The sequence below is a fragment of the Anolis sagrei genome, chromosome 6 (genome assembly GCF_037176765.1).
Source record: "Anolis sagrei isolate rAnoSag1 chromosome 6, rAnoSag1.mat, whole genome shotgun sequence".
In the NCBI taxonomy this organism is placed as follows: Eukaryota; Metazoa; Chordata; class Lepidosauria; order Squamata; family Dactyloidae; genus Anolis; species Anolis sagrei.
This window is the reverse complement of record NC_090026.1, coordinates 106185847-106211075: the sequence shown is the minus strand read 5'-3', so window position 1 is coordinate 106211075 and position 25229 is coordinate 106185847. Positions and strand designations below refer to the sequence as shown.

Below are 25229 nucleotides of genomic sequence, written 5' to 3'. Positions count from 1 at the left end.
GTTTGCATTTTACTTCTATGTTTATCATTTGTTTGATGTATTTTGCTTTGTTGTGTTGTAATTCTTGGGCTTGGCCTCATGTTAGCCGCTCCGAGTCCCCTTTGAGGAGATGGTGGTGGGGTATAAATAAAAATTGTTGTTGTTATTGTTGTTATTGTTGTTATTGTTGTTGTTGTTGTTATTATTATTATTATTATTATTATTATTATTATTATTATTATATGCCAACTATGCTCCTACCTAGATTTGGAGGACCTAAAATTTATTGAAATTGCTTATATGTAGCAGCATTGGATTGTTGACAAATGTAAGCCGTCCTGAGTCCCCTTTCTGGAGTAGAGAAGAGACGGGGTAGAAATACTGGAAAAATAAAGATGTTAGTGCATGCACTGGTAAGCTGAATGTTGGGTTTAGGGGGGGGGGGGGTGGATTCAAGTATCTTAAAACACTGCTTGTCCAGACTTAAACTTATTTACATGGGGCTTTCTGGTAAAACATTCTCTTTCCATTGACTCCTTCTAACCTGCTGCCTGATGACAAAACCTAAATGTTTTTGACCTGTTCTCATAGATCTAATTCAGGTATGGGTAAACTAAGGCCCAGGGGCCAGATGCGGCCCCCTGGGCGCTTACCTCAGACCCTCCTCATTTTCCCTGTTCTCTCAGTATAAGGGCACGGTAGGCTGCCATACCCTTATACAGAGAGGACAGGGGAGGGAGGCATTCAGCAGCTGAGAGCCCTCTGGAGTGCTCCCAGCCACAGCATGTCATGCCCTTCTCCCAGCATAAGGAAAGGGCAAGCAGCCCCATCCTTATGCCGAGAGGATGGCCCAAGGAAGGCATGCAGTGGCTAAGAGCCCTCTGGTGTGCTCTTGGCTATCACCTGTCTCGCCCTCCTCCTGGAATAATGCTGAGAGGACAGCCCGAAGATCAGGGGAGAAAGATCAAAGAGGAGGATCAGGACAGTTGTGCATGCTTCATTTTCCTCTCAGTATAAGGATGGAGTGAGCAGCCCCATCCTTATTCCAGGAGGACAACCTGAGAATGACCCGGACCCTACCCCACCACCTCCTCGCCTCACCTTCTCACAGGCCCTCTCCCTCCCAGCTCGGCCATCTCGCTCGGGCCCACAATGGAGCCCCAAGGCAAAAAAGCTGAATGAGCCCACACTTGTGGCAATTTAGTGGGGTAGGAATGATCATAATATAAGTGAGTACAACTCTTCAACCATCTTGAAATCATCACTTTGGTTGATTCAACCCCAAAATTCCTGGATGGAAAATGACAAACAATGCCCCTGTACAACCCTAACAATTACTTCCTGGGAATCCATATCATTGGATACAATGGGGCATATTACTGAATCAACACACACACTGTTGTGCTTCTCATGTATCGGGCATATATGTGAATTCTTAGAAAATAAATCTTGGTACAGAATTTTGTACTGTTCCATTAGGAGTAAAACAATTTCCCCCTGTTTTCCTGTTATTCCCCCCATCATGTTGCTCTCATGGAAACAACCCTCATGTATGAAATGGAAAGTTGGGAGGAGGAAATCACCAGCAAAAACAAGGAAATATTTTTTTCCTCCTTCAACTCCCCTCTCCCCATAAAATGGACTATCCTTCTCTGTTTAGCACCCGCTTTCGGCCTCTGCCTGGATAATAAAACAGTACCCAGAACTTATTTTAATCCTGAGATAATTTAAAGGAATAAGGATATTGTGAAACTCACATATTCTCCATCACGTTTTGCTCTTCCTGATTGTGGATAGAAGGCAGGTCTCCTCCAATTTCTTTACAAAAATCTTGAGCTTCAAACCATGTCTTCTTTTGATATTTTTCACCAATAAATGCCTAAGGTCATAAAACACATTTTTAATCAAATCATCTCTAAATTACCACCCTCTGAATTTTACTACCCCTCTTTTTTGTTTCCTCAACATACTGCAAAACTACCTATACTTGTCACCAAAGCTTCTCAATCAATCTGAAGCAATATATGAATATAATGTTGTTACTGAATAAACGATAATCCTATTTTTAGAGTGGTCAGCTTTGAAAAAGATCTGTTAAACCCTCATAAATAATAGTTCAATTTGTGATTTAAAAGCCGTATTTTAATAATAATGATAACATTTTTAAGAAGATAGCCTAGTTTTGGCTGAAACTGTGAAAGTTGTACACACTTCTAAATTCCAGGTTTCCATGTATGAAGGAGGAACTACTTTGCACCAGAAAATCTGTATACCTACTTTGAAACATACACTCCTAGTTGGGACTGGGGTCCATCCATCTGGACACGGGGGTGGGACAGTTACTGGTGGGACAGGAGGAGGTGTCACACTTTCTGCCCATTGTTTGCAGAGGAAAGCTGCCTTCTCCTTGCAGTCCACAACATCCCATAATCCAGCTGCCGTTCCTGTTCTCATGGCCACGCAGCCAGGACGTTGCCCTTTTTGGAATGCAAGACAGGAACCAGTTACATTGAAGTTGTCTTTGTATAAATACCTCTTGCCTCTACCCCAAAATTAATAGAAAGTCTTTCCACAATCATATTTCATTTTGTAGCCCTTACATACCAGGCATTTTTGAATTCCAGTGGGTGAATGACATGTTATCTCCATTGGGCCAGTTGAATATCCCTGGTTGCTCTACATCCGAGAGACCTATCCAGAAATATCTTTCAGAACACAGGCCAACTAGACTAGTCAAATAGGCCTGTTCATATCTGGAGAGAGGAACAGGTGACAAGTGTATTAAAATCACACATGTTTTATCAATGTATTTGAGCTTTGGCCAGAAGATTCAGCATGTTCTAGTTCTTATACATTCAGTATGCATAGCCTAGCATATCAATAAAGCACAACTGTAGAAAGAGGGTGCCTGTGCTTCCAGGTCAGCAAGAATTATACCTTCGTATTGAATTAATCGATAGAGAATTGCTTGACATAGAGTTGTACACGACACTACACACTTTATAAATACAAAAAAAGAAGAAGAAGAGAGAGATGCATATAGATTTTTTAAAACTTGAATGTTAAGCCTAAGAACAGACTACCCATCAAATCACTTTTGATTTCTGTTCTTAAAATGGCATTTGGGGGCTACTTTAGGCTATAGGATGCCCAAACCTCAAAATTGGTCTCCAGGGAGGAATAGATCATTCCTCCCTTACCCAGACAGCTTTCTAGATATAGCTATATTTTGATCAATATCAAACAGGAATATGTATATTCCAATATCTCTTAAATAATACTAAATCATAGAGTTGGAAGAGACCACAAAATCATTTGTATACCTGTCCAGCACAGAAGTCAGAAATCCCTTGGCTGCTTCACAGAACGTCTTTGCTTCTGAAAAGGTTTTAGTGGTCTGTCCAATGAAGTAACAATATAAACCATGCCTTTTCCAGCCCTACCCATGGAAAACAACCATCAGTCACAGGTTACTACAATATCAGTATAGCATTTGTTACATTTTCTTTCTAGCATAGTCTCATCCATTAATGCAGACCTACAATGAACTTTAAGATGAACCATAAGGATTCTTTGATGGCTATGCTAGAGTCTTCTTTCTCCAAAGCATATTTTTGACACACAAACCATGGGGTAGAATCTTCTATAACTTTTACTGATGTAATTCCTATTTATATATATGTATAAAAACATTTTGGAATGGTGTAAAGTAGCAGCTGGCAGACCGAACAGATTGCACCAGCTTGGAAATCAGCAACAGTTATGATTGCCAACAGATTGGACACACAGATATTAGAAATGGAAGATAAATTAGTATTAAATATGTTGAGTATAGCTAGAATTTGCTGCATGATTTGGCATTGTTTTAACACTGTGGATGTTTGTATGTTTTATTGAGCTGTTATGTTCTTGGACTAGAAGAGAAAACAAAAAGTGATGGGCTTATATTGATTTATAACTCTAAACAATTGCCCTTACTTAAAGATGGCTTATTCTAACCGAATATAGAATTCTAAGAATAGAATAATCTGTTAAAGATTCACCTTTTCTAGGTTGGGTGATGTAGGCATAAACCCCTGCAAATTATTTATTGGAGTTTATTGTATTCTTTTTTTTATTAAGTAAGGCTTATTTGAATTTCAGTTTATAAAGCCTGACTGATTCAAACTCAGTCTTGTGAATTCTGGCTTATCAGGAACAGCATGCACAGCGTAGTTTCTCCGTCTGTAAACAGGAGCATCTAAACACAAATCATAGTCTCCAGTGATGGTTATTTTTTTCTTATCTGAACCAGGAATTTTGACTTGTCTCTCACTAAATAAAATAGGACCAGCAACCTTGTTTTAGACATCACATGGAATAATAGATTTACAAAGTGTAGTTTGGGATGTGTACACAGCTCTTAGCTACTTCCTTTGGTATTCCCTCCATCTTTATTCTTGTAAAGCCTGGATCCACTACACCAGTGTTCTTAATCTCCAACATCTAACCATGAAAACTGAATCATTATGTGATTGAGTAACCTCAGGCTCCTTTCACACAGCTGTATAAAATTCACCTTGAACTGGTTTATATGGCAGTGTGGACTCAGATAATCCAGTTCAAAGCAGATATTGCAGATTATCTGTCTTGATATTCTGTATTATATGAGTATGTGGAAGGGCCCTCACATTGTGGCAACAGAAGAGTAAAAGCTATAAATATGAAAAAAGGAGATAAACCTTTGTACTGCACAATGCATAGGAAAACCTGGGGGAAAATACTCGTAGGTGTGTGCATGTGTGTGCCCAGTAAAAATTAACAAAGAGTAATGTTGTAGCTGGGTCAGAGTCTGAGTGCTCAAAGGACGAGGGAGGGGATGCTGGGATGGAGACTGGGAGATCAGGGTAGAATGGAAGTGGCTTGGAGGGAGTTGTTATGGATTTTCATGGCAGTTATTAGGCGATGGGAGAAAGCAATATTAGTTTTCATGAGAATCTGATGGAGTTGCAGTCTGACAGGGATGTGAGAGATGAATGTTTTTCCAGCTCAAGATGCCTTGAACTCTGGAGGCAAAATGTTAAACAAAGACAGACTACATTTTCTCAGCAGCTTAGAGATAAGGAAATGAAAAGCAGGTGTGTGTGAAGTGATGTCATGGGAGAGATTGAGGTCTTTTAAGTGGTTTCTTATGATACAATCCTTTGTGAGAGTAACACTGAATTCAAGAGGAAAACAGCTCTCTTAGGTTTTGTTTTATGTATCCAAGTTTTCAAGCTTGTTCCTGTTTCTAGTTCCTGTGTGGATTGGGCTGCCTGCATTGGATTCCTGCTATGATGTTTATGGATTAATTATAAACACTGTGTTTTACACGGATTTTGGACTTCTGAGATTCTTTTGGAATGGCTTTTTGACTTTTTATACTCAACTTTTAATAAACTTTATCTTACTGGACAACAGTATTTGGACATAGTGTGGTGTGTGGTGGAAAAGGTAGTTCCAGGCTCAAGTGCAGAAAATATAATATTATTTAAAAAGCACAAAATCTTTTCAGACTTCCTCAAAATCAAAGCTTTCGCTCAGATTCATTACATGAACTCTGGAATCATACCTTCCAACTCAATGATGATTAGGACAATAGTACTATTATAAATTCCTCTGATCAGCAGTGAAAATACCAAAGAAGTGAAGAAACAATGAAAGATGCTGAATGGGATGGAAGTAGAACAGGAAAGTCACTAAGGGTAAGAAAAGCTTGAGTTCACCCAGGAAAAGAAGTGTGGTCTAGAAGGATTTTTGCTGTTAAGAATACTATGGAATTTATGAAATAACTACCTGTGCCCTACCACGCGTTGCCATGGCCTATAGTAAGTGTTTTAAAGTCTCTGCCTGGCCTCACTTCCTCCTTTCTTCTCTCTTCCTTCCTTCTCTCGCTCTCTTTCCCTCTTTCTCCCTCACACACTCCTTCCTTCCCCCCCCTCTCTCTCTCTCTCGTGTCCCTCCTTCCTCCCCGTCTCTTTTTCACTCCATCCTTCTCTTTCTCTCCCTCCCTCTTTCTCACTCTCTCACACACTCCCTCCTTTTCCCTCTTTCTATCTCTCTCTCTCACGTTCCCCCTTTCTCTCCTCCCTCTCCCTCTCTCTCGCTCCTTCCCTCCTTCTCTCTTTCTCGCGTTCCTCTTTCTCTCGTCTCTACCTGGCCTCACTTCCTCCTTTCTTCTCTCTTCCTTCCTTCTCTCGCTCTCTTTCCCTCTTTCTCTCTCACACACTCCTTCCTTCCCCCCTCTCTCTCTCGTCCCTCCTTCCTCCCCCTTCTCTTTTTCACTCCATCATTCTCTTTCTCCCCCTCCCTCTTTCTCACTCTCTCACACACTCCCTCCTTTTCCCTCTTTCTATCTCTCTCTCGCGCGTTCCCCCTTTCTCTCCTTCCTCTTCCTCTCTCTCTCTCCTTCCCTCCTTCGCTCTTTCTCGTGTTCCCCCTTTCTCTCCTCCCTCTCCCTCTCTCTCTCTCCTTCCCTCCTTCTCTTTTTCTTGCGTTCCTCTTTCTCTTGTCTCTACCTGGCCTCACTTACTACTTTCTTCTCTCTTCCTTCCTTCTCTCGCTCTCTTTCCCTCTTTCCTTGGAGGCGGTGTGAGCAGGGTAAGATGAAGGAGGGGGAGGAGGGATGGTTTTGTCAGGGCGGGAAACGGCACAGTGGGGCTTGGAGTGAGCGTGGCTTCCGCGGAGGGAACTTTGGCTGGCAGGCCATGTGCGCGCGCCAGGGAACTTGCGGCTGGGTGCCAATGCACATGCTCAGTTTTTTTGTCATTTTGTGAGTGTGTTGTTGTGTTGTTTTTCATTTTGAGTAGATATGTTTGTACCTTGTGGGTTGTGTTATGGGTATGGAAATTTTGGTTAAGTTTCGTTGGGGTTTTTTTTTAGTCTTGCGGCTCCGTTCGACGACCCTTTCAAATTTATAGTTATAGATGGGCAGATGGACCAATTGATGGTCAGTATCTTTCATAAACTCTTCAGTATGTCAACAGTTTTTTTTAGACCTTTTGATAATTTGCTTTAAACTTACTTTCTGACATTTTGGATCAACTGTTTCAACTTCTTCAGAAACCTCTGATGCCAAAGGTTTTCTTTTACAGATAAAACCCAGTTGTTCTTCACAGAAATAATCTTGCCAGTATCCATTCTGGACACGGAAAAGTAAAGACATACAAAATATAGTGAGATAGGAACCCTTTTCTTGATACTTTTTTGGACAATTTTTGACGACCTTTACGCCAGTGAAAAGTAAAGCACTCAAAGCATTTTTGAACAAGTTAGACAACAGCACAAAATGTTATAACTGTTATGTGTGCACCTCTCTGAAATCTACAGCGCAAACCAAATTCTACTGCTCTGAGACAACAGCATTCTGAGAATTAAATTATCCAAAATGTTCTGAGAAAAATGTATGGCAGTGGTATTTTGTGAAGCTTGTGAAGTATAAGCAAATGGCTGCAGTCTGCAGGAAACAGTAAGTGAAAATATATTTCCATCCTGATTGAGAACTTAAAAGTGGCATGGGGTCATTCAGATTCCTGTAAAATTTTAAAATCTAAATGTCTGACTTGTATTATAATACATTTTAAGAAACCCAGCAAAGTAGATTCTTCACCAAGAAATGCCAAATTCTTCAGTCTTTATCAGTTAAGCTGTTGTTTTACAGTACAGGCTGGGTATCCCTTATCCGAGATGGTGTAACCACCCGTGATTTCACAGATCACTGGGTTTTTTGTCATCTTAAATAAGGGATGAAGTTTTACTACACCACTTTACTATGGATACTCAAATCCCATTTCAGGATCCATGGGGAGGGGATGGTCCTGTAACCAAACCCCAGGAGATACTGAGGCCCAACAGTATACATTTTTTCTATGGGAGAGTTCACCAACTTTCAGTGGGTTCTCAAAGGAAATCATGACCAAAAAGATTAAGAAATTGAACCTAAGGCATGGGGAAGATATTTCAGCTCAATAAATAGGGATGCCTTTTGTTTACCTCTCCATTCATAATAACACAGTCCTCTTGCACATTATTATCGTGTGTGGGTTCTCCCCGCTGCCACTTCGTAAATCTTACTGGAGTACCATCACTCCATTCAAAATACATTGCAGTCCTCTGGTCATTCAGTCCAATCCACAGAAGGTCTGTTGGTTCTAAGAACATACATACATGTTTTTTACTTGCTTCCTTACTCAGTCTGAAAAAGCCTGCCTTTTGGACAGGATTGTCTGGTACATAACTCCATGGGTTTATAGTTGCATGATTCATTTAGGTATTTCATGCAGCTGGATACCTGTATGATTGCTACAAATGAGCAGCACCTAATATTATCTAATAGCCACCTTTTGCTGACCATTAGGAATAAATTGGCAACTCTATTTAATTCTGTCCTATTTTGGATCCTTCTTAAGAATTGCAATAGGGGAATTAACCTAGTATGGGAGCATTTGAGGAAGGCAACTTTCCACTAAACCTCCTCCTCATCTTCCCTTGGGTGAAACGCTTGAGCTCCAAGGATTATCCAGATTGTGGGTTGCTCTTTGGCTGGTTCACATTAGGAAAGTCGCCTAGTCTCCCTTCCAGAGGTCACAGAGCTTAATATAAGGGTGTAACTCCCAAGTCAGCCCCAAGGAAAGTTTATTTCCTCACTCCTCAAACACAGAGCCTAAAGTGGCAGTTCCAGAAGATCTTCTTCACCAAAGGGTGAAGCCCATCAATCTTCAGCAACTCCACACATATTCCCTCACACATACACAATATCTGACATGTGATCGGCTATTAAGACACCACACTTGTCCAATTGTCAGTCTCCAAATCATGGTGTTGGGTATGCTCAAAAACAATGGAAAGGGGATAAAAATTTCTTATCAGCCCTTAAGATATCATAAAGGTTGTAATTCTGCAAAAGTCCTAACTACAAATGTGAAGGAACAACTATAATATTTTCATTTTCTCAGGTCAAGAGGGAACACCAAATATTCCATATTTTTTATGCTTACTTGCAATTGAAAAAGGGTATTTTAAAACTAGTCTACATGTATACACACACACACACACACACTCAATCACATATGAATGAGGACAGAACATTCTGGATATACATACTGTAACCAAGCTGAGAAATCACAAAGCTGTATTCTTCAGAGTTGTGTATACTAATTAAATCTCCATCTGCCTTTCGACAAGAGGATAATGCATCCCTCCAGGACTTAAGTGCTCTGTTAAGATAGTAACAGTAGCCTGCATAGGCAGTCCAGCCACCTTGACATTGAATTGTCTTAAAACCATCTAAAAAGAGAATAATGGAGTTAGGATTAAGACATTACTGACAATACAGGTGTCAACATTACATTGTTCTCACACCTATTCATTTATAGATTATGTTTGTTTGTAATAATTCACTCACTTTGTAGCCTATAAAAAGTTCTCAAATTAGCAATTTTTCCATGGAGCTCCTGGCAGGTGGAATGATAATTCTTTATTATCAGACTGATTCTTCCTTTCTAACCTCCTCGCTTATTTTTTTTTACAAATTTCACAGGACATTATGGTTGGAAATAGGAACCTTCCAAACCTCCACTAATTGTTTGTAAATGTGTATAATTGTTAACCTATATTGTATGTACATCTTGGTTAGTCTGTTTGACTGTACAATGTTCCTTCACTTATTATGGGTATTACGTTCCAGGACCATCCACGATAAGTGAAAATCCGTGAAGTAGGGACGTTAATCTTTCCCCCTCACCTCCTCCTTCCCCGCTCATGTGAGGAAAGAAGGAAAGGAAGCAAGCCCTCCTCCTCCTCCTTTTCCCCCCTCCTCCTTCCCCGCTCATGTGGGGAAGGAAGGAAAAGAAGCAAGCCCTCCTCCTCCTCCTTTTCTCCCCCCTCTTTCCCTGCACGATCTTCTGATGCCTTCAGCTTGCACAACCCCAAACCTATGGAAAGGAAGCAAGCTCTTCTCTTCCTCCTTTTCCCTTTCCTCCTTCCCTGTCCGATCTTCTGATGCCTTCAGCTTGCACAATTCTGAAACTTTGGAAAGGAAGCAAGCCTTCCTCCTCCTCCTCCTTTTCCCCCTCCTCCTCCCCTGCTCGCGCAGTGAAGGAAGGAAAAGAAGCAAGCCCTCCTCCTCCTCCTCCTCCTTTCCCATGTGTGATCTTCTGATGCCTTCAGCTCGCACAACTCTGAACCTTTGGAAAGGAAGCATGCCCTCCTTCTCCTCCTTTCCCCCTCCTCCTTCCCTGCAAAACAGCAAGTCCGCAGAAAGCGAACTGCAAAGTACTGAGGGAACAATGTACCTCTTTGGTGTGGGAGGGACTTCAAGCACAGGACTCCATTTTTGTTATGCAGTATGCTTTAAGAACTTAAGGGAGGTGGATGTAGTTTGTCTCTTTTCAGACTTCAGTGAGTACACTTATACAGTTTGGCCTATATCTATATGCTTAAAGACATTGGACTATCGGTTAATATGTTGAGTATATATAAGAAGTTTGTTAATAAACCAGAGATGTTACTTTTAAAAAAAACTACATTGTTTTTGTCTCTTGAGTGCATATTGTTGGGGTTCAGCCTGCTGATCCTGATCTGGGGGAACAGGATTCTCTGATAGTATTTCCAACTGAGAAAGCTCTCTCAGATTCTGATAGTTTGGAATCTGTGGATGATGCAGAGGACAGTGAGAATGATAACGAAACTCAACAGTTAGCAGAAGATGTTTTGGAAGCTAGCCGTGATAACGCTCCACCTGGACTTGATAATGAGGACCGAAGGGAGCAGATAATTAGGCAGAGGTTTGATTCCCAGAGTGTGAGAAAGTCATTGCGTTTGCAACAAAAAGAAGCTCAGACAGAAAAGTCTAGGGGCGTTTCTAAGAATAGCTTCTTTGCTTTAAGAGAGGGTGCCTTCCGGGTGCTTTCTTAGGTCAAGCAACGTTTGGGACTGTGGCTGGTCTTAGCAGAAGTTCCTGTGTTCCAGGGCCAGAATCCCAGAGGCTTCTAGTTTTCCAAGTTCATGGTTAGTAAGACTACAGATTCCTGGTTATTGTTTTGTGGCTTTTTGGGAGTTTTGTTCAAGTTCAGAGATCCTTTTGCCTACTGTATTTTTCTGTGGCTTTTTTGACTTTGTTTTTACCTTTCTTTTGTAACCATTCTTTCATCAATAAACAAGGATTGCTTTTCCTACAGTCCAGAGTGGTGGATTTAATCTTATGGTCTTGTTTCTTGTACTGGGATGCAACAGTTTGCTTGACCTCAAAAAAATCCCATTTGATTTTTTCCACCAGGATTACTTTTGCTGAAGTTTGGTTGTTTTTGGGATTGTTTTTTCTCTTGCTGAGTCAAGGACTTTATTTTAAAGATGTCCAACCCTGTGGTTCCAGCTCAGGCCCCCACCCTTGCAGATTTTCAAGCATTACAGGCTTTATACACCACCCAGCAACAGGAGCTGATTGATCTGCGAGCTAGGGTGGGGCGCCATCCAACGTTAGCTCTGCCAGCCAAGTTTAATGGAGAGGCTTCTACTGTTCGAATTTTCAAAAGACAATGTCTTTCCTTTTTGGCAGCCAGGGTGGCTGAATTCCCTACAGAGGAAAACAAAGTGGCTTTTATTTTCAGTCTTTTGGAAGGACCTGTGGCTCTTTGGGCTACTGCTCTCCTGGAAGCCAACGCTCCTGAAGTGAACTCTGCCCAAGCCTTCTTGGATTACCTTCAGCGCACTTGGGGTGGCCAGGTGACCCAGGAGTTGGCGGATCGCAAGATGCGTAGACTGCAACAAAGGGACAAGCCTTTGGCTCATTACATTGCGGAATTCAAGGCTCTGGCCCCTCAAGTGGGCTGGAATGATGCAGCTTTGCGTGGGCAGTTTTTGGAAGGATTGAACCCCGAACTTCAAGGGGAAGTGTTGCGGGTTGCAGACCTTCCCACCACCCTAGATGGGCTTATCACTTTGAGTCTTCGGCTGGAGGGTAACCTGCACATGAGGCAGCAGTGGAGCCGTGGGGCGTCTGAACGGCCGGTCCCGAAAGGTGTCCCAACCCCTGGACTTAGGACACCCGGCCGGCCAGTTCCGTCCACGGGAAGTTTGGAGGAAGAGGAGCCGATGCAGTTGGGACATATTCGTCCAAAAATTGATGCCGCAGAGAAAGCCAGACGTCAGCGGTTGAACCTATGCTGGTACTGCGGGGCAGCAGGGCATTTTTCACGGGAGTGTCCAGCAAAGAGGAGGCCAGTGCAGAGGGCGGCGTTGGCATCCGCGGAGTTGCTGGAGCGGAAGGCTGTTCCTCCACAACCGGCGGGGGAAGACCTCGACCGGGCTTAGACAGGCTCACCGGCTCGGTCGATGTTTCTCCATCTGAGCCTCAAACTGGGGTGTTATTCTTGTTACTGGTCACCCTCTGGTCGGCCAAGAAGGGTCCCATGTTAGTCCATGCCATGGTGGATTCGGGTGCGACTAACAATTTTATTGACCGGGACTACGCAGACTCTTTGGGATTGGATTATTGGGATCTGAAGGATCCGAAGGTGGTGCAGACCATAGACGGCCGCCCTTTGAAATCGGGGCCCGTGAGTCAATGGACAGTGCCCACAAGGATGTGGGTTCGAGAGCATGTGGAGGATATTTCCTTTCTAGTGACCAAGGTTCCACATTTCCCTATTGTGTTGAGCGTAGCTTGGCTGACACTACATGACCCTCAGATTTCCTGGGGACGCCGGGAATTACAATTTGCTTCGGAATATTGTCACCGAAATTGTTTGGTGGCTCAAATATGTCAGGCTGAAGAACTCGAAACCCTTGTGACTCTGCCAAAAAAATATTCGGATTTTTGGGATGTTTTCAGTGAGAAAGAGGCTGAGAAGTTACCGCCACATAGGCCGTATGACTGCGCCATCGATTTGATGCCCGGGGCCCCCATTCCACGGGGCCGATTGTACTCTCTCTCGGAGCCAGAGATGACGGCTCTCCGGGATTTTTTGGATTCTAATTTGCAGAAGGGGTTCATCCGGCCCTCGCAATCCCCAGCTGGAGCTCCCGTTTTGTTTGTCAAGAAAAAATCAGGGGAGCTGCACTTGTGTAATGACTACCGGGCACTGAATGAGATTACCATCCGAAACCGTTACCCACTCCCGCTTATCCCTGAGTTGTTGGACAGACTGCGTGGGGCACAAGTCTACACCAAGCTCGACCTTCGGGGAGCTTACAACTTGGTTCGGATTCGGGAGGGTGACGAGTGGAAGACCGCGTTCCAGACACGCCTAGGATCCTACGAATTCCTCGTAATGCCATTCGGGCTCTGTAACGCCCCCGCCACGTTTCAGCACTTCGTGAACGATGTGTTCCGCGACTTTTTAGACGGGTTCCTAGTGGTCTATTTGGATGACTTTTTGATTTTCTCCCCGAATCAACAACTTCACAATCAACATGTGCGGGCTGTGCTACAGCGGTTGCGCGACCATGGATTGTATGCCAAGTTGGAGAAATGTGCTTTTGACCTGACCGAAGTGGATTTTTTAGGTTATCGAATCTCACCTCGAGGAATTGCCATGGACCCTGCCAAAGTCGAGGCAGTGGTAGGGTGGAAAGCTCCTACTACTAAAAAAGACATTCAGAGATTCATGGGTTTTGCCAACTACTACCGGAAGTTTATCCCTGATTTTGCTCTTTGGGCAGACCCGATCACCCAGTGCCTACGGGGAAAAACCCCGTTTCAATGGACGGAGGCAGCGGAGATCGGGTTCCAGAAGTTGAAACAACTGTTCACCTCTCAACCGATCCTCCAACATCCGGACCCTCAGACGCCATTTGTGGTCCAAGCGGATGCTTCGGATGTGGCCATTGGGGCTGTGTTATTGCAGCCAGTAGGAGAGGATCTGATGCCCTGCGCCTACTATTCCAGACAACTAACAACACCGGAAAAGAATTATACCATTTGGGAAAAAGAATTGTTGGCCATCAAGATGGCGTTCGAGAACTGGAGGCATTGGCTGGAAGGGGCACGTCACCCCGTGGAAGTTCACACAGATCACCGTAATCTTGAACACCTCAAGACGGCGCAGAAACTCAATCAACGACAACAGCGTTGGGCACTCTTTTTCGAACGGTTCCACTTCCGGATCCGTTATGTAACTCCGACGCAAACGAAGCAAGCGGATGCTTTGTCCAGAAAACCGGAATATACAAGAGGTCGAGAGGACACTTCGGAGTCGCCCCTGTTGCGTCCCGAGAACTTTGCATTCGCCACGGTGGCCGAGAAGGACAATCAAGTAGGCCCTACGGATGTGAGGATGACAGGGACTGGGAGTCCAGATGTACCTTCCTTACCGGAACGCATTCGAACCCGTCAAGATCAAGATTTGTGGGTTCAGGAACAACTGGTACAGGGAGTGCAGTTCCCATTTCATGTCAAAGAAGGACTCCTCTGTCGCCGCTCTCAGGTATATGTATCCTTGGGACCTGAGAGGGAAGAGATTCTTAAGCTATGTCATGACAGTCGTCCAGCAGGGCACTTTGGCCTATTCAAGACTCTACAATTGATTTTGCGGGACTTCTGGTGGCCAAAGATACGTCGGGACGTTGAGAAATATGTGGCTACCTGTCCAGTATGTCAACGAGCAAAGCATCAAGTGGGCAAACCGACCGGGTTGTTGCAACCAATGCCCACCCCCACCAGACCATGGGAAATCATCTCAGCGGACTTCATCACGGATTTGCCAAAATCCAATGGAAATACCACGATTCTAGTGGTAGTGGACTTATTCACCAAGATGGCACATTTCATTCCTTGTGCTAGCTTGCCATCAGCGAGGGAAACAGCGAATCTGTTTCTACACTATGTTTTCCGTCTGCACGGGTTGCCTAAGAGCCTTGTTACCGACCGGGGATCACAATTTACCTCCCGGTTTTGGAAAGCTGTTCAACAGCTGTTGGGCATCGACGCCCGGATGTCGACGGCGCATCACCCCCAGACAGATGGCCAGACGGAGAGAACTAATGCTACTCTGGAACAATATTTACGATGCTATGTCAATTACCAACAGGACAATTGGTCGTCCTTGCTTTCGTTGGCGGAGTTCTCCTATAACAACGCAACCCAGGGTTCCACCCAGGAAGCTCCGTTCTTTGCCAATTACGGCTTCCACCCCCATTTTTACCCAAAGGTAATAGAGGCGGGAAACGTTCCTGCTGCAGAGGATTGGCTTCAGGAGTTATCTGCAGTGCAAGAAGTTCTAAAGACACAGCTAGACCAAGCCAAATTGGATTACAAACACGTTGCGGATCAACACCGGCAGGAAGGGCCAGAGATCCAGGTAGGTGGACGGGTGTGGCTGTCTACCAAACACCTCCCCCTGCAGAGGCCTTGCCGGAAGCTGGATGCTCGGTTTGTGGGTCCCTATCGTGTGATGGCTCAGATCAACCCTGTGACATTCAAGTTACAACTTCCCCGGGACATGCGTATCCACCCTGTGTTTCACTGGTCTTTGCTCCGTCCGGCGGATGGGGTACGTCCCGATCCAGGGAAGGGACCACCACCTCCCCCGGTCCTTAGGGAGGGGGAGGAGGAGTTTGAGGTGCAGGACATTTTGGATTCTCGTTTCCGACGTCGCAGATTGCAATATCTGGTGGATTGGACTGGGTACGGGCCTGAAGAGAGATCCTGGGTTGATGCTTGTGATTTACATGCCCCTGATCTTGTTGCTCGCTTTCATCGAGCTTACCCAGAGAAACCCCAGCCTCGGGGCGGGCCAGGGGGGGGGGCTTGGGGGGGGAGGATAGTGTTGGGGTTCAGCCTGCTGATCCTGATCTGGGGGAACAGGATTCTCTGATAGTATTTCCAACTGAGAAAGCTCTCTCAGATTCTGATAGTTTGGAATCTGTGGATGATGCAGAGGACAGTGAGAATGATAACGAAACTCAACAGTTAGCAGAAGATGTTTTGGAAGCTAGCTGTGATAACGCTCCACCTGGACTTGATAATGAGGACCGAAGGGAGCAGATAATTAGGCAGAGGTTTGATTCCCAGAGTGTGAGAAAGTCATTGCGTTTGCAACAAAAAGAAGCTCAGACAGAAAAGTCTAGGGGCGTTTCTAAGAATAGCTTCTTTGCTTTAAGAGAGGGTGCCTTCCGGGTGCTTTCTTAGGTCAAGCAACGTTTGGGACTGTGGCTGGTCTTGGCAGAAGTTCCTGTGTTCCAGGGCCAGAATCCCAGAGGCTTCTAGTTTTCCAAGTTCATGGTTAGTAAGACTACAGATTCCTGGTTATTGTTTTGTGGCTTTTTGGGAGTTTTGTTCAAGTTCAGAGATCCTTTTGCCTACTGTATTTTTCTGTGGCTTTTTTGACTTTGTTTTTACCTTTCTTTTGTAACCATTCTTTCATCAATAAACAAGGATTGCTTTTCCTACAGTCCAGAGTGGTGGATTTAATCTTATGGTCTTGTTTCTTGTACTGGGATGCAACACATATTTTAAACAAGAGGTTTTTAAGGGAGAGTTCTTGAGCAATGTCAACTTCAAAGAAACAACCATCTTCTGCTAACAAATATATTTTTGTAGTGGCATGTCTTTGTCCTTGGCAGTTTAAAGACATGGTTCTTCAGTTGAACAGCTGAATTACCTGTGTGCCATTATAGGAATGCTTATGAATATCACTTGTTCAAAGGGCTGACTTCTAACAAGGTCATGTTTTTCTTGACAAGTGGTTTCCAAAAGGTGGTCTCCACATGTTCATGGAGATTAATATTTGCCAAACGGATGTGACATCATTTTTACCTTTTCAATAAGTTATGGTGCACTTATTTTCAATAGATTATGGATTTTCCAATAATTGTACCTTGAAAAATAAACTTGGCAGCAAACCTACAATCTCCAAAGTAGAAATAGGAGGAACTAGAGTTGAAAATATAGAGCCTGTGTATATGCAATGCATGCTCCCCATTTATATAGATGGTTTCATAGAACTGAAGTCTCAGGGATGGATCCTATGATGACATCTTTCTTATCGAAAAGCTATTGTGCACGTATTGCTAGAACAATGTGAGACAAGAGTCAAACTAAATAAGATATAAACAAAGGTGTGAAGTGTTAAAGGATCTAATATATAATAACACAACATGATCTTGTCTATATACATTTGCATAACAGAGTGAGCATCAATTTGTTTCTGCTCTTGATTTTTATTATCTAAACCAGGCATCCTCAAACTGTGGCCCTCCAGGTGTTTGGGCCTCCAACTCCCAGAAGGCCCAATGAGCTGGTTCAATTGTCAGGCATTCTGGGAGTTGAAGGCCCAAACAGCTGGAGGGCCGCAGTTTGAGGATGCCTGATCAGAGCCATGGCAACAGACTGGAAACAGTCACAAGTTCACAACAACTGCCACTAAAATATAGTAAATCACTACTGCAAAGTTCTTTGTGAAAATCTATTTCAAATTTGAACCTGTGTCTTATGATTCTTATGTTTATAATGTTTGAACATTGAATTATGACTCTGAATACCAGGGTCAGCTGTGGAAGTCCACTGGGATGATCTTGGGCAAGTCATGCTCCCTTAGCCATGGGAAAAAACAAAGGCAAACCCACACTGAACACATCTTGCCAATAAAATCCTGTGATAGGTTTGTCTTTGCAATCACCATAAGCCAGAAATGACTGAAGGAACACAACAACAATGACAACAACAACAACAACAACATACTGAATACATAATGAGACATTCCCTCATTCTCAAAATCCACAACATCACATAAACATCATTTCCTGCTTTTCCTCCTACCTGAAGGAATAGCTGAAGAATCAGATGAAGTGTTTTCTTTTTTGCAAATGTATCCAAGTTTCTGATCACATTTGTAGTTTGCCCAGTTCCCATTCTTAGACTGCATTGATCCACATAGTTTTTCTGATTCTGGAGATGGACTACCTTTTTTAAAAAATAATAAAGAGGAAGAGGAACCAGATCAACCCGTGTTAACATACCTATACCTGAAACATGCAAATATTCTCCAATTAGTTCTCATTTATTATTGCTCAGTGGCATTTCAAGATCACAGTCTATCAATCACACTTTGGAAAAAAAAAACACATGTTAAATTCAATATTTTGGTTCTAAGTAATTCATTTACGATCCCCACCCCCATGATTCAAAGACATTATCCTTCCTAGTAATAGCTCATAATTTTTGTACAAATTGAATCCATAGGTTTCATTATATTCATAGGAAGACTTTGAGGGCACAAATGGCTTTGAGGATGAGTTTCTTCTGTCTTTATCATCAACCATTGTTTGGAAAGTAGAGGTAAAAGCTATTTAATGCCTGGTGTTACATAAAATAAGCTCAAATTTGGACAATTTTTGTATGGTACAGCAGCTCATGTTTTGCAGGCTGACAAGCTGGCGAGGTTTTGAAGAACACAGAAGCACTGGTGGACCAAAGTTTTCAAAGTCACATGAGATCTAATTGGCAGGCTGACAATGTTCTGCATTCCTGGAAATATTTGCACTGGTGTAAATTGCTATGATTTACAGCCTGGATTTTGGAGGGGCCCAAAACAAAATGTGGCAGCATGTCATGTCTGTAAATCTCAGTGTTTCTTCAAAATTTAAGGGAGTTTCACTGTTGAATCATGCTGGAGGACCTACAAATGCCAAAGAAAGTCCTCTCTCTATGAATCTCTAAGTCAGTGGTTCTCAACCTGTGGTTCCCCAGATGTTTTGGCCTTCAACTCCCAGGAGTCCTAACCGCTGGTAAACTGGCTGGGATTTCTAGGAGTTGAAGGCCAAAACACCTGCGGACCCACAGGTTGAGAGCCATTGCTCTAAGTTATAGTGGGTGACTTTATTACAGACGTTGGCCATAGAGTCACAAAGAGGTCATAAAGTAACAAACCCAGAGATTCCTATACCCGGGACCAAAGACTGGAGACCTCGGTACACTCCTTCTATACCTGGGATGTCATCCTCTTCCACTGAGCGCGCAGCTTCGGGAGGGACGCACATGGAGCGGTGAGGGAGGAAGGGGACACCCGCCTAGCCAGCCAGATCAGCCAAATCAACCCTGGCGATCAATGGGGTGACAGATGTCACAGCCAGATCGCCCTCACATCCTAGAGATTCCTATAGAGAACACCCATGAACTGTCAAATCTAGAAAAGTGAAGCCTGCTAATGCGTAGAGCTGATTGTATACAGCTGTTATATTCTATCTGGACAGCACTTGCATTATTTCAAAAATTGTGGCACAGTCCACAAATCCTCTTTATTTGCAATAAACCCCACTCTTGTGGTTGGGGTTTCTAGCTGAATCTTTACAAAATTCTCATATTTTTCAGTGTTTAATTACCACAGTCACTTACCTGAAGCCCAGTTTAAATATCGGAAAGGATGGTTACCAGCCCATTCCCATCCACTGTCAAGATCCAAACTGTTCAGCCCTATCCAGTAATCAGTGTTGATATCACTTGTTAATCCTGTCAACAGAGAAGAAAATTACTTGTATTTTACACCACCAGGGTCCTTGCACTTGTGGGGCTTAATAATGTTATACCTGTCAGGTATGTTTGTTCATGTAGCTCATTGATGCTCAGTAATTCTGCATTCTGTTGCTGACAACTTTTTCTGGCTTGGAACCATGTCAGAGCTGAATGGGAGTTGATCTGGTAGAAGTCTCCTGTCCAATGGTTTTTAGTCCAGAGGAATTCATCATGGTCACCTGTAAGTATTGTAGACACAAGGGTAAAATGATGAAATCATCAGTTAGGAAGCTAAATCTAAAAGTGAGCCTTTAAAAAAACCCATTATCTTATTAGATTTTTTAAAAATCACTATACACAGAGACAGAAGTCTGTGCCTTATTTTCATGAATGGTCTCTGTAACATAGAAGTAATTCAGAATTTTTCTTTAGTATTAATTTTCATATAAATTTAATTAGTGACACCTCTAATTTCTGGATACTTACACATTCTTGTCGATCTACTGCTTTAAAAAATCTTACAAATTTCACCCTGCAACTCCACAAAACCTACAGGATGTAAAAACCCACTAGATCTTTTGCTTCCAGAATGATAGACATTTGCTGCAAAATTTGCTTTTAGAGGCATGTGGTCAATTCTCACAAAGAGGAAGTCCTGTGTACTAGGAACATCCTGAACACTGTCAGAGTACAAATCTTAATGTACAGAAAAATATTTTTGTCCAAACATTCAGCTTGATATTTCCATTGCATGCAAGTGAGAACTTTAAAGTGGGTGTCTACAGAGAGATTCAGTGGTGGACAACAATTGAAAACTTGAAATACTACCCAACACTTTTGTTTTGACAGGGACATCTTTTAAAAAGCATCTTCCTTTCTTAGCTGCTTTTACAGTGCCTTGGTTTTTCTTCCGCCTCCCCCTCTAATTTCCCAGCTTCAAATGGTAGTTTTGTGTATTCTCTACTTTAGTTGCTAGAATATGAGTTCAAAGTGCAAATGTAGTTTACACTAACTCAGCAGAGGGAAGGTAAAGTTTTGCTTTTTGTGAACATAGGGTATCAAGGATTTCCCAGCTTCAAATGGTAGTTTGTGTGTTCTTCCACCTTTATAACATTTGCGTGCAAGCATGTAGAGACCAGTATTCTTTTTCTGCTGAAACAAACGTGCTTTTTAGTACCTATTTTCACTCCTGTTGTTGCTTAGCCAAAACGTTTGATCACATTCTGATCTGACGTCCCAGTTTTCATCTGTGAAATGTCATATTATAGAAAATATTGGCGGTTTTCAATGAAGTAGACTACAATAGATTTTGACTACCCAATTACTGTAATGCAGATGACCTAGGACTGCTTTGGAAACAGTTAAGTATAGATGGTGCAGAAGTCAGCTCACATGATGCAGGAGGGACAGAATTTCAGATACTCCTTCATACTGCTCTTTTATGTTTTGTGGATTGTCTTCCATGTGTGTTGACTGGATTACCTTAGGCTGGACTGGACTATTGGTGTAAGAAATTATACCTTTATAGATTGGTTGGTATTGGTATGTGCAATATAATTCAGATTCCATACATAGTTGCCTCAATTCAATTTGATAACTGTGTCTTAAGGACTGACCTCCACACATTTTAAACATTATATGATCTGTTGGTTATATATACATTCTATAATAATGCAGGATTAACCTTGTATTATGTGTGTGTGTTTCTTTCATACATATGTATGAACAACACCTTTTAGTAGAAAACACACGCCTAAACATCACTTTCCAAAGGGTTTACCTTTCACTGGACAATATCCAGTTAGAGAATCTTTATCTACATCTGCAGTTGTTCCACACCAGAGCCGTGAATTGTCTTCATCGTCTGTTATGCACTTTGCATACCACTTATTCAGATACTTGAATGGGAATACACAGGGGGCTCCAAAGGCATTGCCTTCTAAGGTAAACAAAGCTAAAAGGAACATAAAATAAGCAGCACATGTGAGTCTGGAAAACATCTAGAGAGGGTTAAGGTAAGAACAAGGTTCAGTAAGTAGGATTTAAACTCTGTTTATTAAATCCTGTTAATTTAACTAAATTTATAACAGTTCGATGTACATACAAAGTGTGTATGTTTCTGCATATGTGCTTTGGTATAAATACACAAATGCAGTAGCATGTGACATGCATTTTCTCCCAGTCTTTGCTTACTGACCCTACAAGACTACACCACTAATGATCCACTAAGCTGCTAGCATTTGGGACATCTATATCATAAAATAGAAGCAATTACATATATAGAAGTCAATTTTTCCCATTAAACTACTTCAGTTAGACTGGATTTATTCTTAGTTCAGTGGAGTATCTCTTGTTTTCCAGAAGCTGATGGTCTATCACTTCACAGTCAGCATTGCTTATTTATTTATTTATTTATTTATTTATTTATTTATTTATGGTATTTCTGTCCTGCCTTTCTCAAGCCCTAAGGTAACTCAAGACAGCTTACAAATTGGCAGTAATTTGATGCCATAATGGTCCACAATATTCAATTAAACATTATAAAATCCATACAAAAACCATTAAAAACATATAATAACCAATGTATTTGTGTTAATCTCATTTTGAGTAGCGTCGTCTTAGCCTTTCCATGTTTCAACCTTACAAAGAGTCAGGTCTTTACTTTTTTTTGGAATGTCAGTAGGGAGGAAGTCGATGTAATATCCCTAGGGAGGGAGTCCCACAGTCAAGGGGCCACCACTAAGAAGGCCCCATCTCGTGTCCCCGCCAGATGCACCTGGGAAGAAGGAGGGGGCCAAGAGCAGGGCCTCCCAAGACTATCTTAGATTCCTAGATGGTTGATAGGGAGAGATACGTTTGTACAGGTAAGCTGGGCCGGAACTGTTTAGGGCGTTATAGACTAAAGCCAGCACTTTGAATTGTACCCGATAGAAAATTGCCGAAGTGCAAACTGTAAATCATCAGCATATCATTGCAACCTGCAGATTTTGAACAACATACACAGAACTTTGCTAAGTAAACTTGCCTTATACTGGAAGCATTGTGGTTAGTTGAGTTCTTAAATACAGGTGACTGACATATCTAAAAACAATGTAATCTAGAGAGAGAGAATTCCTTTTCTGACACTTACCTTCATAGCCCATGGTACACAAACTATCTTTTGTTCCATAGATCTTCCAGGCGCTCATCATGGTGATTGTTTCATATAATACCACATTGTCATTCTGACCACCAGCAGGTTGTAAAAATAAATTTTCCTCCCCAAGTGCCAGAAAGCTCTCATTCCTGCAGGTCCATCTCTGAAGTTCATTCGTTGTGTTACACAGAGAGAATGTGATTGGAACCCGGTTGGTTTTTGAAGGCACTGCCAGGCACAACTTTGTTGCCATGTTCAATATCTGGTATTCAGAAACCCATTTAAAATTTTGCCTCTCATTATCTTTATTGCAGGTCTTCAGGATGATAGATAGAGGTTGTTGATCAATAGATAGAGGTTGTATACAAAGATTGAGGTGTTCATTATGTATCAGAAAAGTGTCAGGCTCTGTAAAATTGAGAGAAGTAAATGACACCAATATGTTTCCAGATAACATCTAGTGGTGTATAATGGTTCAGGTGGTGTCTATGACTTCAAGGGACTAGGACTGAAATTCTCCCTTGGCCAACCACTGATTGATCTTCAGCAATTAATATGCTCTCATCCCCAGAAGAAAGCAGTAGCAAACCACATTTGAATAAATTTTGTCAAGAAAACTTCGTGACAGATTTGCTTTAGAGTCACCATAAGTCAGAAGTAACTTGACAGCACATGGTAACAATAATATTCCAGGATAACTTTTCAATGTGTGGTCACTCACAAGAAGATAGCCTTGATACTGAGAATAAGTGGCAACAAGACTGAGGCTCCTTCTACACTGCCAAATAAAATCCACATTATCTGCTTTGAACTGGATTATATGGCAGTGTAGACTAAGATAATCCAGTTCAAAGCAGATAATGTGGACTTTCTGCTTTGATCATTTTGATTATCTGGCAGGGGCCTGAGAGAGATAGTAGAGAAAAACTTGTCAGATCATTCTGTACATAGCTGATTTTCACTGACCCAAATTCTTACTATGGTATGCCTTACCATAGTAACCCAGAGTAGCAGACGTGGGTGAGATCTGAGATAGATCTTTCTGTTTTATTTTAATATAAAGTATCATGGAGAGGCCGATTTGGATAGGAAAGATAAAAGGAGGTGGAAAGCACTTTTTGTTCATGCCAATTCTCCAGAGCCTACAAACTGCAGTTTGCTCCCACCCACGCTAGATTTACACTGCCATATAAAATCAGATTATCTACTTTGAAATGTATTTTATGGCAGTGTAGACTCATATAATTCAGTTCAAAGCACATGATGTGGATTATTTACTCTGATAATATGTATGATATGTAGGCAGTGTAGATCCAGCCACAACTGCTTTTAGTTTGTCTAAGCACCACTATGCACTTTAACTAAAAAGCTCAGGTCTATTCACTATTATACTCTAAGTATTTCAATAAATAATTTTTAAAAGGTTATCTTTGTTCAAATTTATCTAAAGAGAAAAGTCTGAGTTCTGCAAAGGAATTAATCAATTCATTTTTGCAACAATGACACCAAAAGTTTTTTAATTAAAAAAAACTCCATCAAATTATAGACTATATAGTAACAATGATGAAAGCAGTAACAAAACCTTACCTGATATTTGAAAAGCTGGTTGTATGAGAAACAACAAATTTAGGAGCAACACAGCAGACATTGGAAACAATTAAACATTCCTTTAAACTAAGAAGTCTGAGAGTTAGTGGCTTTTCAGGAACTGTTTCGCAAATCTGTCAATCAGGAGAATATTTTCACTTCTCTCTTCAACATCAGGAAATATATAGCTCTCTCTCTGTGTGTGTGTGTGTGTGTACATTTCCTTAAACTTAGGCCCCTTCTACACTGCCCTACACTATCCCAGGATCTGATCCCCAAACCCAGGAAAGCCCAGGGTTTTTTTGGGATAGGGGATGGGAATCCATAACAAAGCAGGTTTTTTGATATTGATTAATTCTACCAAGTTAAGCCAATCAAACCAAGTTATTCATCAGTCAAACCAAGTTTTTCAAAATCTGCTTTGGTGCGGATTTTGGCACTGTCTGGAAGTGCCCATAGATTGATGAAGAACTTGGTTTGATTGGTAAAATTAGTCAATATCAAATCCAAGATAACAGTACTAAATCCAAGTATAACAGTACTAAATCAAGGTAACCAATTGCAACATTCACACTTGCCTCAAAATGACAAGAGTTCGTTCTCCCACCCTGGACATTCCACAGATATATAAACCTTACTTGTCTAGTTTTCAACAAACTTCACATTCTCTGAGGATGCCTGCCATAGATGTTGGTGAAATGTCAGGAGAGAATGCTTCTGAAACTTCGCCATACAGTCCAGAAAACTCACAGCGACCCAATGTTTCTGGCCATGAAAATCTTCGACAACACAGGACTAGACATTAACAAAAAATATTTCTTGAATGTGTGCCCACAGAGGCTGGATCTACATTGCCTTATAACCCAGGATCTGATCCCAGCTTATCTGCTTTAAACTGGATTATATGAGTGTACACTAAAATATAATCTGGGATAGAAAGATAATTTGGAATCACATCCTCAGATACAGGGCAGTGTAGATCCAACCTAAGATTAAAATCTATGGCCTTTCCAATGCTTCTGTAATCTAATTTCCATTAGTTCTAGCCAACATGGATTATGT

General features: G+C 42.0%; 1 protein-coding gene across 3 annotated transcripts in view; it reads right to left on the bottom strand.

Moving 5' to 3' along the window:
- Positions 1-24304, bottom strand: part of LOC137097395 (macrophage mannose receptor 1-like) — a 70094-nt gene extending 45790 nt beyond the window's left edge. For 2 of the 3 annotated variants that reach the window (XM_067470322.1, XM_067470323.1), the window contains exons 1-13: positions 24168-24304; positions 22575-22988; positions 21225-21398; positions 19519-19683; positions 19328-19441; positions 17753-17896; positions 9100-9282; positions 7990-8147; positions 7022-7138; positions 3303-3418; positions 2584-2732; positions 2257-2456; positions 1737-1858 (exon numbers count right to left, since the gene is read on the bottom strand). In XM_067470322.1, the coding sequence (XP_067326423.1) occupies positions 1737-1858; positions 2257-2456; positions 2584-2732; positions 3303-3418; positions 7022-7138; positions 7990-8147; positions 9100-9282; positions 17753-17896; positions 19328-19441; positions 19519-19683; positions 21225-21398; positions 22575-22988; positions 24168-24228 (2117 nt within the window). In that variant the 5' untranslated portion in view covers positions 24229-24304. Of the gene's footprint in view, positions 1-1736; positions 1859-2256; positions 2457-2583; positions 2733-3302; positions 3419-7021; positions 7139-7989; positions 8148-9099; positions 9283-17752; positions 17897-19327; positions 19442-19518; positions 19684-19930; positions 20018-21224; positions 21399-22574; positions 22989-24167 lie in introns of those variants that run through there. The other variant, XM_067470324.1, reaches the window with a different exon arrangement.
- Between the last annotated feature and the right edge of the window lie 925 nt (positions 24305-25229).